The sequence below is a fragment of the Cygnus atratus genome, chromosome 3, assembly GCF_013377495.2.
Source record: "Cygnus atratus isolate AKBS03 ecotype Queensland, Australia chromosome 3, CAtr_DNAZoo_HiC_assembly, whole genome shotgun sequence".
In the NCBI taxonomy this organism is placed as follows: Eukaryota; Metazoa; Chordata; class Aves; order Anseriformes; family Anatidae; genus Cygnus; species Cygnus atratus.
Window position 1 is genome coordinate 71,373,425 of NC_066364.1, and position 17,727 is coordinate 71,391,151.

Sequence of the window (17,727 nt, forward strand, 5' to 3'; positions counted from 1 at the left end):
AGAACCGCTGATTCAAGGCATAACAAACTGCATTTTCAATTTTTATTATTAAATATTTTATTGCCTTTGCAGACACACGTGCAAAAAAGAAAACAAAAAATGGGGTACACATTTTTATCAAAAGCATTGGTAAGTGCTAAGAATATGCAGACAAAATGAAATACCTATCTTATTTCTCACGGATTTATATCCACATTCTGACCAGGGGAGGTTTGGGGTATTTCTCTGCTAATACACATACACTACTAATACTAATACACTGCCACTGACTTGAATGGCAGTACGTACAGAGTAAATGACTTTTGTCTTCTTACTAGTACCAAAACAGTAATAATGGTGCCAGCTCAACTTCAACCCTCCTTTCTCCCACTTCCAAGTTTGAATGTTGGGTTCTTTGAGAGGTTCTCAGGCAAGTGTAATACTGATATCATCAGGACATCACTGAATATCAAAATATCTTCTAGTTTAGAAGACCAGTGTTCCTCACGCTTCCATGTTACCACAGACAGGTGCTTCAGCTACAGATACATTCAGTTTCTGAAAACTGTTACCTATTTAGCTTGTATTTGTGTGAAAAAGCCTGTCTGGGAAAGAAGCACTTCCCACTAGGATATGAAAGCTTGGAAGCTGAATTTATTTTGCTGTTTTGCTTTTTTTTTTTTTAATATCAATATAAATAGTACGAAATGTTTGGGTGTTGTTTTTTTTTTCACATATAAAATTAGTGTGCAAAAGATCAGAAGGAAAAAGTTTTGTTGTGATTGGTGCGGGAAGGTGGCTATGCACATCTTCCAAGTAAAAATCCCAAATACAAAATACTTGAAATGTTTAAATATGTTTGTTAAAATAGGTATAAATACAATCAGAGTAAAAAAAAAAGTCACTAACTTCTGAAAAAATGTCCTGCATTAATTCAAAGGATAGCAATAAATCACAGTGTATCAGGAAGCCACTTAGAAATATCATAGTTGGAAAACTTCCAGAAGTAGGAGCTATAATCGCTCCCCAGACCTTATGAATACATACTTCACTGACAATGCTCAGTGGTTTCCAGGGCGGCAAATTTTCTTTTCCCTCCTCGTATGCCAAACCAACTGCAGGCAGACTCTCCTTACACAAAAGGAGAGATTATTTTTAAGCTTCAAAAGAGTACTGAAATGACATTAAAATGTTGTTTCCTTTATTCTTTGGGTATACTGAAGAATACACCCAAATTCTATTTTCTTTCCCAGGTGGAGATTTCTAATAACGGGAGAAGAGCCTTAGTTTTTGTATAACAGTCAAAGTGGATGTTAATAAATTTAATACTTCATGTTATATAAAATATATACAAAATGTCCATATTAAAATCAATGCTTATTAGAAGTCCATTGACAGGATAATCCTTCCACTAAAACTGCTTGTGTGTACGTACAAGCACAGAAGACTCTTTAGACGCTTTCTCTAACCCCCAGCTGTTGTTTCCTTGTGGGTGCATTTAAAGAGGGCCACTGCATGTATCTCTTCTACTGACTGACCTGTTAATTGGCAGAAAAATGTATTTAAAGACTAAGAGCACAGCAGGTTTGAAATTTAGTTTATCAGTAGCTTAATTCATAAGAGTCGGTGAGATGCCTCAATGTTGCAGTGTGGGTGCTCAAAATGGACAAAAGCAATCACTTGCACACAAACTGAGCAAAATACACCTATTATGTTTTAAGGTGCAGCCTTCTTCTGTTAAGCCCAGTAACAGAAGGAAATCACAGAATGGTTTGGGTTGGGAGGGACCTTAAAGACCATCTAATTCCAACCCCCTGCCATGGGCAGGGACATCTCCCACTAGGCCAGGTTGCTCAAAGCCCTATCCAGCCTGGCCTTGAACACTTCCAGGGACAGAAACGGGTTCTGTGTCCTGCTCCTGCTAACACGCTCAGTATTTTGTCGCACGAGCAGAGCACAAATCTGTTCAAGTATTTGCAACAAGCAGGCTCCAAACTAGTTAAAATTCAAACCTCCTGATTCTGTGGTGTATCCTGTCACCACAGGCATTAAGTATGCACTGCCTGCAGACCACTTTGAATAATAAGGTTGCTTCTTCAAATTTCTCATCTTCCCCAGGCTAAGTTATTAGCCCATCCTTCATTCCTCTTTCTTGCCTGAAACAAGTATCATTGCACTGAGATCTTCTAAATAGTTGCACCTCTAGTTACAGCCAGAGAATGCATTTCAATTAAAAATAATTAAAAATAGCTTTACCGACATTTCTAGTAGCCCATAAATAGAACTACCTTTAAGCACATTTAGGAACAAGTTACAAAACAAAACAAACAACTGCACAATAGCCCCCATGCTTCTACGGGTTGTCATTAAAGAAAAATCATTGTAAAGAATATCTGATTTTGAAGACATTCAAGTTGGTCCGTGATAGCTTCAGTAGGATAGTCACCTTCGGCAACATGATATGCAGCAGCAAAGGATTGTTCGTAGAGGGTGTTTTCTTCTGTATTCTAAAGCTTTTTTTACTTGTTCTTTGGCGTCTCCTACGTAGTCCTCAACATTTTGCATATTTATCTCAATGACGTCAAAGGTGTCTGCCTGTTCTTCTACCAGCAGGGCCACCTGCAGAAAGAGCTCGTGAACCTCCTTAATGCGACTTTCTAACTTCACCAGCTCCTTATGACGTGTCTCTATCTCATTCAAGGCTGAGCGAGCCCCCTTAACATCAGACAAGAGGTTCTCAGAGAAGACATCCCACTTGCCTTGCTCAATCATCTCCTCAATCTGGTTGCCAGAAACGTCTTTGCCCATGATCTCTAGCTGCCGCTGAATTCGAATCTTGCAGTTCTCCCGTTGGTTCATCTCCGTTGCGTTGTATTCAAACATAGCTTCCTGAAAGGCGTGCATGAGGTCCACATAGTGGTTCTTTGCTACCCTGGCAATGACAGACATAATCCCGTATTTTGTTATTGCATCTTCGCTGAAATCTCTCATTATTTGGAGTTTCCTGTGGATGCTTTCTCCACGGGCCTTGATGTCTCTGGCAATACCATTAGTATCTCGTTTGATGCTACTGAGACGGCGCATGGAAGTAAGGAAGCGGCTGTTTTGCTTTTTGAGCCGCTTGACATCCTCTTTTAGGAGGTCATTTTCTGTCCGGATGGTCTGTATATCTTTATGAAGAGTTTCCAAGGCATAATCAGTCTCATAAAGGAGAATGTCGCGGGGTGAATTTTCATCCTCCTCACTATCAGAAAACTCGGGGTTGTGTAACCTGGCAAATTCACGCAGCTCGTTTAGCCGGTCTTTCATCCTGCCTGGAAAACAGGAAAAGTAGGAAACAATTTTAAAAATATTGGTTTGCAAGTTCATAACTAATCATACATTAAAGATAACCCAAAATACCAGATTTAAATTTGCTCACAGCATTTTAGAAGTTGATGGATCTCAAACCCAAAACTTTGGTGCTAGAGTCCTTCGCTTAGAAACTAAAAAAGTGCAGATCTGAAGACAACAAATCCTGAAGACAAATCCAAAAGAATAGTAAGATAGCTCCTAGGCCCTCAAAACAGCAGTCTTTCACTTGGAGAAAAAAAGAAAAAAAAAAACAACTAACTCAAGTAAATGATAGGAAAGCCTTCAGCTACCAGAAGGTGTAGAAGCACCAACAACTGAATGCTTCCCCTATCCTTTGCTCACTAGAGAAATCTCCTCTAGATCTTGACCCTTCATTGCATCAACTACCCCAAATAATCACAGGTCCTCTATCATTCTAAGTTTGTCTTTCCTGGAAGGAGAGCAGAAGCCTCTCAGAAACAGAAACCGTTCGTTTTTGTATGATGGAAACATCTTGCAGAAATAATAAGGGAACACAGTTGTTACACATCAGGATCTGTTTTCCATTTTTGTCTCAGACTTAACTGCAACTTCACTAAGACAACTACAGAATTAGTAGTCTGTACAGACCAGGTGAGTAACAAGACATAAATCTCCTTTAGGTATGTTGTTTACTTGAAACTTTAGACCTAAAACCTTTGCAGAAAGTAAGATCTGAAAGCTTCAGCAAGAACCCTTTACTAAGCACTACAGCAAGCAGGAAGCTGAAAATTTCCCATCACAAAAGCTGTACAACCTATGACATCATTTAAATGAATAGGAAAGAGAACCAAATTAAGAAGTAACATCAAGCATAACATTTCCAGATCTCTGTTATGTACAGGACTCTTTTTTTTTTTTTTTTAAATTTCCTCAGGAATTAAAGTACCTTCACAAGCATGTTATCAGCTGTGAACACATCCCTTCTTAGGATCATCAGTTATTCCCAGGTTAAGAGAAGTCCCATGTGAACATACTCAGAACAATAGGCCTAAATCCAGTGTGAATTAAGATTGCAAGTTTATAACCTATTTCATGGGATTGTTAGATGTGTTAAAGATGTTGGAGAGGAGACTGAGAAAAGATTTCATCACAGACACAACCTCTTTGGCTCATCTTCAGTGGGGGTATGTACTGGTCTTGAGAAGCGTCCTGATTAGCATCATATTTACACTGGTGCAAAGGAGTTTCAACTTAAACCAATTCTTTACCAAGCAATATAAACCAAGAAAGTCCACCGATATCCTGAGAAATGAGCTTTCGTTCAGGAATCCACACATGTAAGAATTTTTTGAATTTAAAGCATAAATTACATAGATGCAACTCAATCATACACTGAAAGCTGTAAGGTTTCAGTGAAAGGTTTTCCACCTCCTCCCTTAGCAATAATAAAATCAAGAATTACACCTCATGCCGCAAGACCGAGGTGAAAAATCCCCACCTAAAATGGAAACAAAATTGTGTGGGGCAGCTTTAAAGTCTGATTTACTTGACTTTAAAATTGTACAGCCAAGTTTACCTACAGGCACTGCAACAAGAATATCTACCCTTCGTGTTTGGAAATTTGTTAGTGGACCATATTGTAGACAGCATGGTGGAAAGGGAACAAATAAAGAAGCATCTCACAACCTCAGGATTATTTAGATCTCTTCTAATCATTAACCATTTCTGAGATGTTTTTCACCTGAAATGTAGATGTGGTTCTGAAAACCAGCCACACTGCTAGTCTGACTGCATTCCTGACTCCTACTGGCTTCCCTAGAGTTTACGATCCTCCCTGTTTTAGTCTGATCCTTGAACATGTGTTGTGTTCAGCAGTTTATTCTTTTATGTTTAACATCTTCATCTGGAAACAGCAAACAATAGTTTTTTATGATCAAACCTTAAAATGATCATCCACAGAAGCAAGATGCCATCGGTGTAATCTAAATCATGTGTGTGCAGGCTTATGTAAGTTACCTCTGTGCTTACCATTTCTTGAACTTGAGGAAAACTGAATTTCAAAGAAATTTGATGAAACTTCCTAAAGAAAACTCCACAGAGAGCAGTATGACAACTGGCTCAACAATAATTGCAAATTATTTTATGTGCTTAACAAAGGCGGTGCACTTCTCTGGAAAAATACCCTAAGAATGGCTAAATCTACAAGGTACTATATTGCATTCTTCTACACTTCAGGCACCCAAAACTTCCAACAATTTTAATTCAGAGATGCTCTCAAGTATGCATACACTTACCTCAGGAATTTGGTACAATATAATAACTCCTTTTTCTACTCAAAACTGAAGCAAGAGTTCTAGGCCAAGACTGGGGAAAGTTTACATTTAAACACAAAACCACACTGAGTAAGAACTCTTGCATAATAAGCTCATAACTTTATAGGAAAAGGTCTACCCTTCCTTCCCCTACCCTCAAAAGTGCATCTTGTAGTTTGTCTTTCTCACCCACAACTAATATAAGGTGTTAGATAAAATAATGTAGGAAGAAAGGGAGAAGCAGAAACATAGTAATTTTCACGCTGTATATTACCAATGTTGTAATAAGTTCATGTGTATACTAATTCTGCAGCATCTCTGTAAAAAAATTGCTTTTTTTTTATACAACATGGAAGAATAAAAAGTCAAACATTAAAATAAGAGTAAGGAGCTGTCAAATGTAGACTCAGGTTGCACAGTAATGTCTCCTACGCACAGGATGATCATGCAATTAAACACTGTCCTGCATCCTATCACTTCCACCAAGTCTCTGCTTACAATCTGTATGTGCTGAAAAAAAAAAAGTTGTACAACATAAAATTTAATATCATTCAGTTCACGGTTAGATATCTCATTTACTGTGTTACTACTTTTCATTTCCTCAGTGTTTTCTCCTGTGATATCCCTGGAATGCTCCATAAACTCCTTGGAGTCCTCTGGGGAAGGCAGTCCTAAGCCCAATCTGCAGACACAGATTTCAGCACAGAGTGATTAAGGACAACACTATCACGCTTGATGAGTTATGATGTCAACTTAAGACACTTGAAGCACAGTTCTCCGTACCTTGTAAATTCAGAAGTCAGCTCCTTCTGACTTCAGTCACTGCTGCGAGTCTCAGGCACTTCGCCAAGTAAGCTCCTGATGTAACCAGCTGGACATCAGCGAACGAACGCATGGATCTAGGCCACTTGTGAGAAGTTCATCTCCAAAGATACATGCAGCACCACCCACGATCTCTATGATCTGGTAGAATCCAATTCTAAATATGAACAGAGGGATCAAATTAAAGTTTCACAAACAATCTTTAGCCTGGGTTTTCCCAGTTTCTCAGTGCTTAGCACTAAAAGCCTATGTTATTTTTGAAACTACATACCAAAACATACATTACTGGTGGTCAATATTAGGATCCTTTAACTCTGCACGGAGGACCTGTACCAGCCAGGGTAATGACTCTACTGATAAAGTGACCACGTTTCTGTCCTAATAAATGGATGCCCCCTCTTCAAGCCTCACTTCAGAGTTCTATACACAGTCGGGGACTTTTTGACGTCTTCTTTCATTCTCCATGAGTCCTGTCCCTTTTTCTCTGTTTTTAAAGTCCATCACCTAGCCTGCCGCCCACTTAGCCTCTATATTTTCAGGATGCTTTTATCTACATACAGTGCCTGGACAGGTGGAGAACAGGAAGAGAATGACTATATGCATTTTGACATCACACTAGGCCACAAACTCCACAAATGTAAGAGAAGACGTAATCAGTGTATGCCATTATGCCCAATTACTCTTTAGGTTAGCATTTGCAATATTTGGCCAAAGAGATCTGTAAGAGTCAAGAAAATATTTAGGCTTCAGCCTTCTGACAACAGTAAACTCATGTGGGGCATTTGCAAACTGCTGTTTTGAGGGACTCATAATTTTTAGGAGATTTTCATTAGGAAAAGAGCCAGCTTGAATACAACGGCACCATGGAAGTCTTTCCCAATTTCAAATTCCCATTTCAAACAAAGGGGAACCAGATCTTCCCGAGAGAGGCCAATAACTTCCAAACATTCCTTTGATAGAGTCAGTGACAGAACTGTCATGAAATGCTGAAACGAACAGAAAACAATAGGAAAGCAGGGGGAACCAGCCATTTGAAAAGCTGCAGCTTAACCCATCAGCATTTAGAAACGCTGACCTCCTTTATCAGATGCCGCTGTTACTCAGTAAAGTTTAATTACATTTACTTACATGTTAATATCACTGTTGTAATTAAAACAGCCATATATTAATACTTAGTACACTGCTATTTGTTAGTGATAGGCTCAGCTCTCTCTCCCTTAATACAGGGCGCTATGCAGCAGTAGAAGCTGAGCCCCCTGACTAGAGAGTTGCTGTGCAACAAAGGGCCTTGGGTCCTGGTGGCCATCCAGTTGAACATGAGTCAGTGATGCGCCCTTGTGGCAAAGGAGGCCAACAGCATGCTGGGCTGGAGTGGCAGAAGTGGTCAAGGGAAGTGATCCCCCCCATCTGACACCTGTAGCTGGAGCGCTGTGTCCATGCTGGGCCTCCCCAGCATAAGAGATTTGGGCACAATGGAGTGAGTCCCAAGGAGGCTGCCAAGATGGTCAGAGGTGCCATGTGAGGAGAGGCCAAGAGAGCTGGGACTGTTCAGCTTGGAAAACAGAAAGCTCAAGGGAGCTTGAAAAAAAAAAAAAAAAAAAGAGAACAAACTGAGAAGGTTACAACTTCAAAGCCAGGTACCCGCCAAGTACAGTCACCTGGGGCTATGTTCAGTATTCGTATCTTCACGTTAGCGTGCTGCTTCTTGGTATTAATCACCACTATGACTAGCTTTCCCATGATGCATGAGAAAGATGCAAGCTATCCTATTAAGGTCAGACAGCAGGACATGAGATTTCAGACAGGAAAGGAAACCCACTCTGAAAGTCAAAAACTGCAACAAGCCCCATTCCACTAGCCCCAGCTACAGACAAAAAGGAGTCCTTAGCTGCTGTAGCACAACATGCCTGACAAAACAAGCTATTTGCAGTAACAGAAATTAGCTGTAAGAGTGTGTTATGCATAGCACTACAAGCATGTATTTCCACTACTGTGCTAATGTTCTGCATCCTGTTATCTAAGTAGAAATAACTAAAGAAAGAATGGAAAGTTATTTCTCTAAAAGCAAATGAGTTGCACGCCTATATTTGGCTCAGCTTTAACATTTGTGTATCTGCACCACTGAGTTTGCAGACGAACAGTGGAATAAACCAGCAGGTTCAGCACAGCATCCATATTTGAATCACGAGCAGCTGGGAAGGAAGCCAATGTAGGTTTTTTCTTTCTACAGCATTCATAAAAGGCAGCTACTAGTTATTAGCAGTTTGTGGGTCAACAAAAGTCTAGTCAGTAATCTTTTCATCTTTGAGTAGGACCTTACAAGATGAAGGTTTTACTTCAGTTGAAGTGGCCTTTTTGAGGAAGAACAGATACTTCAAAACAAGTCATTTAAAAACTATTTCTATTTGCAGTTCTTCTCTCCCTTGGAAGGTAGAAGTCACCATGTGCTCCCCTATAAACCCACGTGGTTCACCTGGTCTGGTATCCTGCCTCTGAATGACACAGGCTATTGCTTGCATGACACCTGACAGACCTGACCCAAGAAACAAGTGGTGAACAATTAGGAAATAATCTGCTTCTAGGCAGAATTACTTCATAGCCAGCTGTGTATCAGCACATTCCAGTGACTTCCCATACATACTGTTTGTGGACCATGCAGTATTGATGGAAATTGGTGGAGTCAAACATACTCAATTACAAGGCAAATAATATACTGCTGCTACGCAGAAATCTGAGTCATTTATAGCAACAAGCATTAAAGGCAGATGAAGCTTTTCTCTTAAGAGCTGCAGTCTCAGATTTAATCGTTTTCTAGTATCTTTCTCTTTTAGAGCAGATTCAATCTTTTTGCCTGGTATTTGTTTTCCTACAATAGATTAGAAGATATTAACTTGGAAAATGAACTATTGTTTACAATAGGATTTCCTCTTTACCAAAGAGCTTCTAATTGACTCAGAGCAGAATGCTAATCATCCTTCCAGACCAAATTCCCCACCCTCTCAATCACCTCCACCACTTGTAAAAGAGCAGGCTTGAATTTGTCAAATCTCTTCTATTCTTCTTGCTTCTCATCTATAAAAACTTGAGGGAACACCAAAAAAATTGTAATATTGTGATTAGGACACTGTCCTCTGGAGCTGTTTTAAGACCACATCTGTATAGTCTGCTCTGACATTAACGACTACGATAGAGATCAGCATGTCAAAATCTTTTTGCAGCCTCACTGAAAGGAAGTTATCGTTTTCTCTGGATTTTCTCATATTTTGCAACATCTAAAAGCACACAGAATGCATTCAGGATTGAAAATACATCAGTTAACACAGAACACCAGTTATAGAGCTACAGAGATCCAACAAGAAGTCACAACTGTATCCGAAGAATATTGGACACAACCACTTCATTGCATAGTCAAAGTCTGTTTAGAGCAGAATATCCCCTCACACTTTCAGTCACACTGTCGAGAAGTGTATGCAATTGCTAATGTCTCAGGGCAGGTTTTTTTCAAAAGCCTGCATGAAGCGTCAACTTCTCAGTTTGCACCAGAGCTAGTTATTTCTTACAAGCCGGTACGTTCAAAGAAACAGGCAGAGCTCCATCTTCTGCAGACTATGCAGTGTCTGAAGCTCCATGTCTCCCTTGTTTCCTTTCATACCATAAAGGCTAGTTAGAAAGGCTTAGGGGAATAAAAAATTAGCATTCAAATAGTTTGTTGCCTCTAACTCAAAGTAATGAGGCAATAATAGCTTGACTGATAGCTTTAGAGGTTCTTTGGCTTAGCCAGGTTTCTTCAACAGTATTCAATCTCTTCAATGTAAAGTAACTCTCAATTTTTGCACCAGAGCATATTACAAATTCAAGGACCAAGCATGCACCCCACATTTCCCAGACATATTCAGCAATATTAACTATCTTGTTATTTTCCATAGACTGGTTATCAGGTTTTCCAGACACCAGCAACAGAAGTAGGAGAAGCAGCTGGCATACATTAAACGCACACATAATATGGATATAATTTTTCAGATATTTATGAAGAGACTGGCAAAAAAAATGAAGTTTTGCCTAGTTACTACACAGTTTACATGCTAAATAAATGTTGTTCTTGCACTAGAGAGGACGGTCTGTTGTATACATGTCGGCTGCTACTATCTATTGGGCTGTCTACATTTTCACTGGGGAGCTGTAGATCACCACTGACAAATTTTCTGTCCTGGACAGACATAAGATGGATTCTCAGTAGCTTCACTGGACACGTTTCTGGCAAGTGCCACTGCTGAGCAATTATAACTAGATTTATTTCTGTCTCTGCAGACCTGTACCAGGGCTATAGACAAAAAAGTTTCTTGATCTTCACTACATGGCCCATTAAAAAAATGGGTAGTCTTCACATGCATCGTTTGAAAACCAAAACTGCTAGCTCCCTCTAACAATCATCATGCTTCTACATACAAATGGAGTAAGGATAGGGAATTCTAATGTGCACCACAAATTTAGCCACTTCTTTTTCCTAAGGAAGCTAGAAACCACACAGTTAGCAACTTCAGGTTTTGAAAAGCTGATAAATTGCTGGAAAGCTGGAGTCCTGGGAGCTGACTCTGATGGACCTGAATGTGCCCAGCTTTCTGAAAATGGAGTGCCATTAAAAAGAGCAGATACACGTCATGGGAATGCATTTTATCACAGGAGGAGAAAAAAAAAAAACAACATTACTACTCTCCTTCAAATACTTCTCACACAGTGTATTGCAGGTTAACTACTGCAGCATGTCCTTTCCTCCCGAGACAGGCAAAGCTGAAGTCTTCAGTCAAAACGGACCTGGACAGAGATGGGGGAGCTTAAACTGTACCACCTCAGGCCTTGCAAATAGTAACACAGAAACATGCCACCAACGTAAGCTGTGAGCCAGCCAGCCATGCGTTTCTTGGCAATTACTGCAGCTCAGCACCAGGTGAGTCATTGCGCGAGGAAACCAGGCGCGGTGCTGTCACGGCGGTGCTGTCATGGCGGTGCTGTGAGTGGGTTGGGGCTCTGACGAGTCACCTCAGCTCTGACACAGGTTGGCTCAGCGAACAGACAGGTACTGACCACGGTTATGTAACTGCTCTCTTGCTACTACCAAATGGCATTTAGAGGCCATTAAGGCATTATGTTGGCATCTGCGTAGATGTATGAGGTTGCATGTGATCATCAGTCAGACGCAAAATGTTCTACAGGCATTTTTAAGTTAGCACAACAATATTATTATTTTCTTGAATACGCATATGTTTACCACTTACAGTACAGTGTTACAATCTGGGATCAAGTATTCTTCTCTACAAAAAATCCCTTTACAGTTAAGCATAGAGTGCTTTATTGGTATTAGTTTACGTGGGCCTGTACATGAGGCTCAGTTCTGCGTCCTACTGCTAACTGTACCTAACCGTAACTGGAGCAAAAGAGGTTCGGTCCAGAAGTGTCCCTCACAGACACAGGTACACACGCACAGCCTTAGCCCCAGGACACGCTGGGCGCTGGCAGGCATTACAGCAATTACTCCACACCCCATAGCAGCCCATGGGTGTTCACAGGCCTGCTCAAAGTAGCAGTGCCACTGAGATGAGATACAGATGTAATTAGCCATGTATTGCCAGCGGTTCTTGGGTGATCGATCCCTGACTGGGCATACCCAAAGCTCAAGCAGGCTTTAATCTTGTATTCAAAAATAAGTGGTTTGTCACTAACACAAATATGGCACAAGTGAAAGATAGAGCAGAAAAAGTGGAAGTAGTCTGTACTTTCTCGGCTTTTTTCAACATGTATTTGTCCAGAACCATCTTAAACCACGTCAGTTAGACTTGCTTCTCTGTTGGGTTAACTGGCTTAGCACATAGAGCAAGAGCACATTATAAGCCTTACAAAGTCAAGAAACGTGACGCCACCCCTCCGTGATAAACTGCAGAAATACGGTCTAGAGGAGAAGCACACCACACTGCGTGTGGTAGGCTAGATGAGATAGCGAGCCACTTGACACTATCAGCAAAAGCTATCGAAACACATGAAGAAGCTGAACTGTACTGCTGGCTTCACGTGGAGCCCCCCTGTGCCACAGGGGGGTCCCAGAGGGGGCAAGAGCAGCACAGCTGCCCCTCAGCAATGCTCCTGCTGGCCAGGGACAGCTCATGGAGGGGGACATGGCCTGGGGGGCAGCCCCAGGTGCACACATCACCAGAAGCGGCCCTTCTGCAAAACCATGTAGCAGTGGTGATCCAGCATTTGGTGCTGAGTTGGGTTTATTGGATTAAATTGACGTTGCCTCAGTAATTTCTGCACCGTGTTCTGTCATCCCCGCACTACATGGATGACTGAGGAGTCAAAGAAATTGATGGGCCAGATAGAAGATAACAGAGGGTGTATCTGGACAAGCACCTTCATATTTGATACAGCATATATCTTCTGTCATAACTGGTTTTGAATATGCCAACACTATGATGGCTTTCTGTCAGGCTAGCAGGTTATCCATATCCTCAATTAGCAGTTTGGATAATAGAACTTAACGTGAGCCTTTACAGTCTCCAGATGACACTGAACCAAGGCCAGGCTGGATTGGGCTTTGAGCAACCTGATCTTGTGGGTTGCATCCCTGCCCATGGCAGAGGGTGGAACTGGGTGGTCCTCAAGGTCCCTTCCAGCCCAACCAATCTATGATTCTGTGAGCTGGGAGAGGGCGGAAGCAAGTGTTTGGTGGTGGAGGGAAGGAGAAATAACTGGGACTTAAGATCATCATGTCAAGTAAGAGAAGCACTACCATAACGAAAAGGAAATTCAAGGCGTTGCACATTTAGAAGTAATCATTTGCTCTGATACAAAGCAGGGAATACCTATGTTGGTAGCAGGAAAGCATCAGTGGCGTTATAGCAGATTGCAAGCTAAGAAGCGAGCTCACGATATAATGCCTTTGTAAAAAAAAATAAAAATATGTCGCTTATGTGAGAGATGGCATGGGAAGCACTCATTTAACCCTGCTTAGCATAGATAAGGCCTCAGTTGGAATACCACATCCAGCACTCGTTACCAGACTAGAAAAACTACAGAATAAAGGATAGTGTCTCCAAAAGGTTTAGAAAATCTAGCTCCGGAGGAAGAGGAGAAGGATGTAAGCTTGTTCCTTGCAGAATACAAGGGAGAGAGACTCTGTACTGTAATGTATAAAAGGAGTTTATGAAAAGAAATCATTATTTGTGTTTCCCATGTCAACAAAGGAAACGATGTCAACTAAAGTCATCCGTTTGATTCACACATGAGATTTACATTGAGCTAGCTAAGACTGCATGAAAATTGGATCAGTTCTCCACAGGAACACCACGGAGCCCTCTTCCTCAGAGGACACCAACGGGCTACAGAAACCTTTTGCAGGTCTGGCTCATATGCACTGCTCCAGTGCCCCAGAATGGATTAGGTCATGTCTTAAAATCGCTCCATGGCCTTACATTTCCACGATCTGTCCAGCTCCCTCTCACCACCAGTCCTGCTGTGTGCCCATGCCAGGGAACAGTCCTGGTGAAACCTTTCTCCCAGCAGATCTCTCCTCTCTCCGTTATTGCAACAAGCATTTCTCCTTTTGGAGCAGGTTGCGGTAAGTGCTAAATTAGCATTGCTTTTTTTCTCACAGAAGGCTCTCTCCCACTTTTCTCTCCAAAAACAGGGTGCGTAATGCAATGCAGGTGACACGAGCCAAACCCCACGCCACCCGAAATCTTCAAGACCGCAATACACTACGCAGTGGGGCTCCACAACACCTTGGTTATCTGCAGTGCCCAGATCACATTATCCCCATCTTAATGTGTCAAGAGATCTTCTGTATCATGCTTATTTTCTCGATAAGGATCTCTTACGACAACAGAGGTTAACTCGTAGTTTTAGCCCCAGCCAAAACACCAGGCGTGTTTGTCATATGAGTTAGCATGCAATTTCGGTTTCAGAGCAGTGGTCATACAGCGCAGTCAGCAAGGTGAGAAAAAAGTCTTCAGAAGTGTTGGGCATCTGAAGCATGCTTTCTTACGGAAGAGCTTTACCCCATTTGTCTGCTTAGCCTGTTAGACTTTTTGTCTGTTATTTGACTAGAGAAGAGTTACGGTCATCTCACAGCCTCACCACTTCTACATGAAGCTATTTAAATAGCAAGTAGCACTACTGACAGGAAGGCAGCATCCTTCAATTTCTCATCGTAAAGACCCATATATTTCCACTGTCATCCCTGACAGCTTAGAAGAAGACGGCTCCAAAAATACCCCCTCCAGAACAGGAACCAGAAATGTCCGTTTCAGGCCAGCGTTACCCTGCTAGTCATTTCCTCTGCTGGCACCACGCAGCCACACGCAGCTACCTCAACCGTACCCTCCGCGGCAGGCAAGGAAATGGGTGCTAATTAATAGGAAGCAATCGAGGCACGCTAACTGTGGCACCTGCTCACCAATCCCTTGGCCCTTTGCCCCCCTGTGGGACACCCCAGCTCCCCCAAACCGTCCAGAGCACACCCCCAGACCTTGCCATGCCCTGTGCCCGGGGTCCCACCTCTCCTCCGCTCGAAGGCAGCGAGGAAGGCTCCCCTCGCCCTCCCGCCCCCCGGCACTCACCGCCCGCCGCGCTCCCCGAGCTCCCCGCGCCGTCAGAGCGGCCGCGCCGTCGAGCCGAGCGCTAGTCCCGGCGGGGCGCCCCGCCCCCGCGGCTCGCCTCGCCCGCCCATTGGCTGCGGGAGGGGGGCGATTTGCATAGCCCCGCCCCCTCCCTGCCGTCGAGGGGCGGCTGGACGGGAGGGGCCCCCTTCCTCCTCCTCCTCCTCCTCCTCCTCCTCCTCCTCCTCCTCCTCCCCGGCCCCACCCGGCCCCTCGGGGCGGTGCTGGGCTCTCAGCACTTGCTGAGGCGGGGGAAAGCCCGCCCCGCCGGTGCTGGGAAGTGTGGGTGGGCTGAGGTTGCCCTTTCCCTGCCGGCCGCCCCGCGGACGCCGCCTGCCCTTTCCTGCCCGACGGGGCGCCCGGGTCCCTTTTTAGCCCATTTTTGGGGTGGTGACTTGATCTCTGATGACTTTGGCCATTCCTGAAAGCACACAGCAGAAACAAACAAAAAAAATACCCTTTGTCATCCTTCTAATTAAAGCAAACGTAAAAAAACCTCTAGCAACACAATTATCCAAGCACACTAATAACAGAATGATAAGCTACACAATTAGTTATAAAGGTAGTTCACATCTCGCTGTGACCTAAGTCTGAAGTTCGTGTTTTGAAAATACATGTGAAAGACCCATTTATTTCTGTGCATTTTTTTTCTACCTTTCACCACAAAACCTGGAATAATTTGTAACTGGAAATTCTAAAACACAGAAACTCCTTTTTTGCTGCTGCCCAGTGTAAGATACCAAAAGGCTAAAAGAGCATCATGTCTCAAAGACTTGGCAGAGAAAAGGTACTACAGCAATAACAAGATGACAAGGTCAAAAAAGGGGATCCTGTGGAGGTGACAGCACTTTTTGGGGCCTCCCCCCTTATTTTGGATAACCCTCAGACATCGTGGCGTAAGTGGTTCTGGCAGCAGGGGGAGGAGAGGCATTACAAACCCACACAAACACTCCTCTAAAGAAGATTGGGGGACACAGGCTCGAAGTATTTAGCACAGGAAGCGAGAGCTGGAGGTGGAGACCAGCAGTAATTAGTACACTAGCAAGAGCTGGAGACTAACACATAAATAGTGAAACTCAGAGGGGCCATGTGAGCACCCACCACCACTGCAGACACACCAAAAACTGGACCAGAGATGTTGCTGGAGCCCAGGGTGGTGATCCAGGTCTTTCCTCTGCTTCTACCTTTCTATCTTACTCACTGCCTTCATGGTACACTACAGGCCGTTCAACCCTCTGTAACAAGGTTCACCTGGCTCCTGTTATAAACAACAAGGTTTGATCAGTTTCTGCCAGAATAGCTTCTGCCATCAATAGAACTTTAAAATCAGTCATTTGGTGTTATGTCACCTTAATTTAGCCCAAGGGTACTTTGAACATCAGTGCCTCCAGGTGGGTGGTCCAGGATGGCCTTCTCTGGACCCCACACCCAGTAGTAACTGGAAGAGCATCTGTGCTTTCCGGAGCAATCCTGGTTAAAATAAGGCTCCAAAACTTCTCTTACACCCCATCAGTGCAGTCCTGGGCATGCCAAGAGAAAGTTCAGTCATGACACAGCCTGTTGCAAGGACACGTAAAGCTTCCTCACTCCTTATTCTCCATGCCACTACTATTTCATGAAAAAAAAAACAAAAAAAACACTTCAGTAGAAGGTATATACTTGAGGTTTTATGTTTAACAGTCAGTTAAAAAATGTATCTGACAGAGTGGCTTCTTCTACTTGAGGGAAAAGGCAAAAAATCCAAGACCATACTCCATGGTTCTTTCCATGTGGAGTCTTTGCTGGAATTTTTCTCCTAGGCCTTGGTCCTGGAGCTGCATGTAGGCAGGTGGGTCCCATCAGCCCTCTGAAGCTAAAGGCATTGAGTTGTTTGTGGTTTTTCTCTTCTTTTCCCAGCTGCTGCTTTGAGGGATCAGCTGCAGCCTTCCAGCTGCATAGGCTGGGATCCTCCTCTTTGCCACTGGACTGCAGAAAGCAGATGGGACTTTTAACGTTGTGGAGCTGAAAATAAAGCTGCCTGTCCCTGTAACTGCATGGGTGATCAAGGATATAGTCTGCTTTGCATGGCACAGAACAGCCGTGACAAATCAGGCTGCTGGTGTTCCAGCAAAAGCAAAGCGATCGGTGCAGTGACTGTTAGGCCTCCGATCTCATCAGGAACAAACTGCTCATACAGAAACATCTGGTATCTGCCATGCCATTTGTGAGGAGGGTACGGAAGACCAAATAGATGGGCGGCAAGCCTCCTCTGCTTTGGGAGAGGCTTTAGTTATGTTTTCAGCAGCTGAGTAGTGGCAAGGTAGCATTATGTTAAATTATTAGCTGTCTAAGGAGGGAAATGGAGAGTGAGAGGACTTTACTGCTTCTGTGAATTCTGTCACTTCGCTTAGTCAAGGTTAAGGAAGTTTATAAAACTTCAGAGATAGCTAGCTAATTAAGCTATGTGGATAAGTAGCTAAGAAATCACCATTGACAAACATACAAACCTACAAAGGTAACAAATCAAATTTTTCCACTTCTTACTATCTCTCATTATATAAGAGGCTTTTAGTGAAAAATTGTCATTTACCAGTGAAAGGAAACTCCTTGTTTACACAGGTAATGGCAGAAATAATAAATATAGGGATCACCGATACCCATCAGTTCTTAAA

The 17,727-nt window shown here is 42.8% G+C and overlaps 1 protein-coding gene across 3 annotated transcripts; it reads right to left on the minus strand.

Annotated features, from left to right (window-relative positions):
• Window positions 1-663: 663 nt before the first annotated feature.
• On the minus strand, window positions 664-15,127 carry STX11 (syntaxin 11). Of its 3 annotated transcripts, XM_050709414.1 has the most exons (4): window positions 15,038-15,127; window positions 6,390-6,585; window positions 6,197-6,288; window positions 664-3,293 (listed from the first exon to the last, which is right to left on the minus strand). In XM_050709414.1, the coding sequence occupies exons 3-4, from the start codon at window positions 6,243-6,245 to the stop codon at window positions 2,422-2,424; spliced, it is 921 nt and encodes a 306-aa protein (XP_050565371.1). In that variant the 5' UTR covers window positions 6,246-6,288; window positions 6,390-6,585; window positions 15,038-15,127; the 3' UTR covers window positions 664-2,421. The 3 variants fall into 3 exon arrangements, with proteins under 3 accessions (XP_050565371.1, XP_050565372.1, XP_035394216.1); XM_035538323.2 differs by lacking the exon at window positions 6,197-6,288 and having other exon boundaries at window positions 670-3,293; XM_050709415.1 differs by lacking the exons at window positions 6,197-6,288; window positions 6,390-6,585 and having other exon boundaries at window positions 15,038-15,091.
• Between the last annotated feature and the right edge of the window lie 2,600 nt (window positions 15,128-17,727).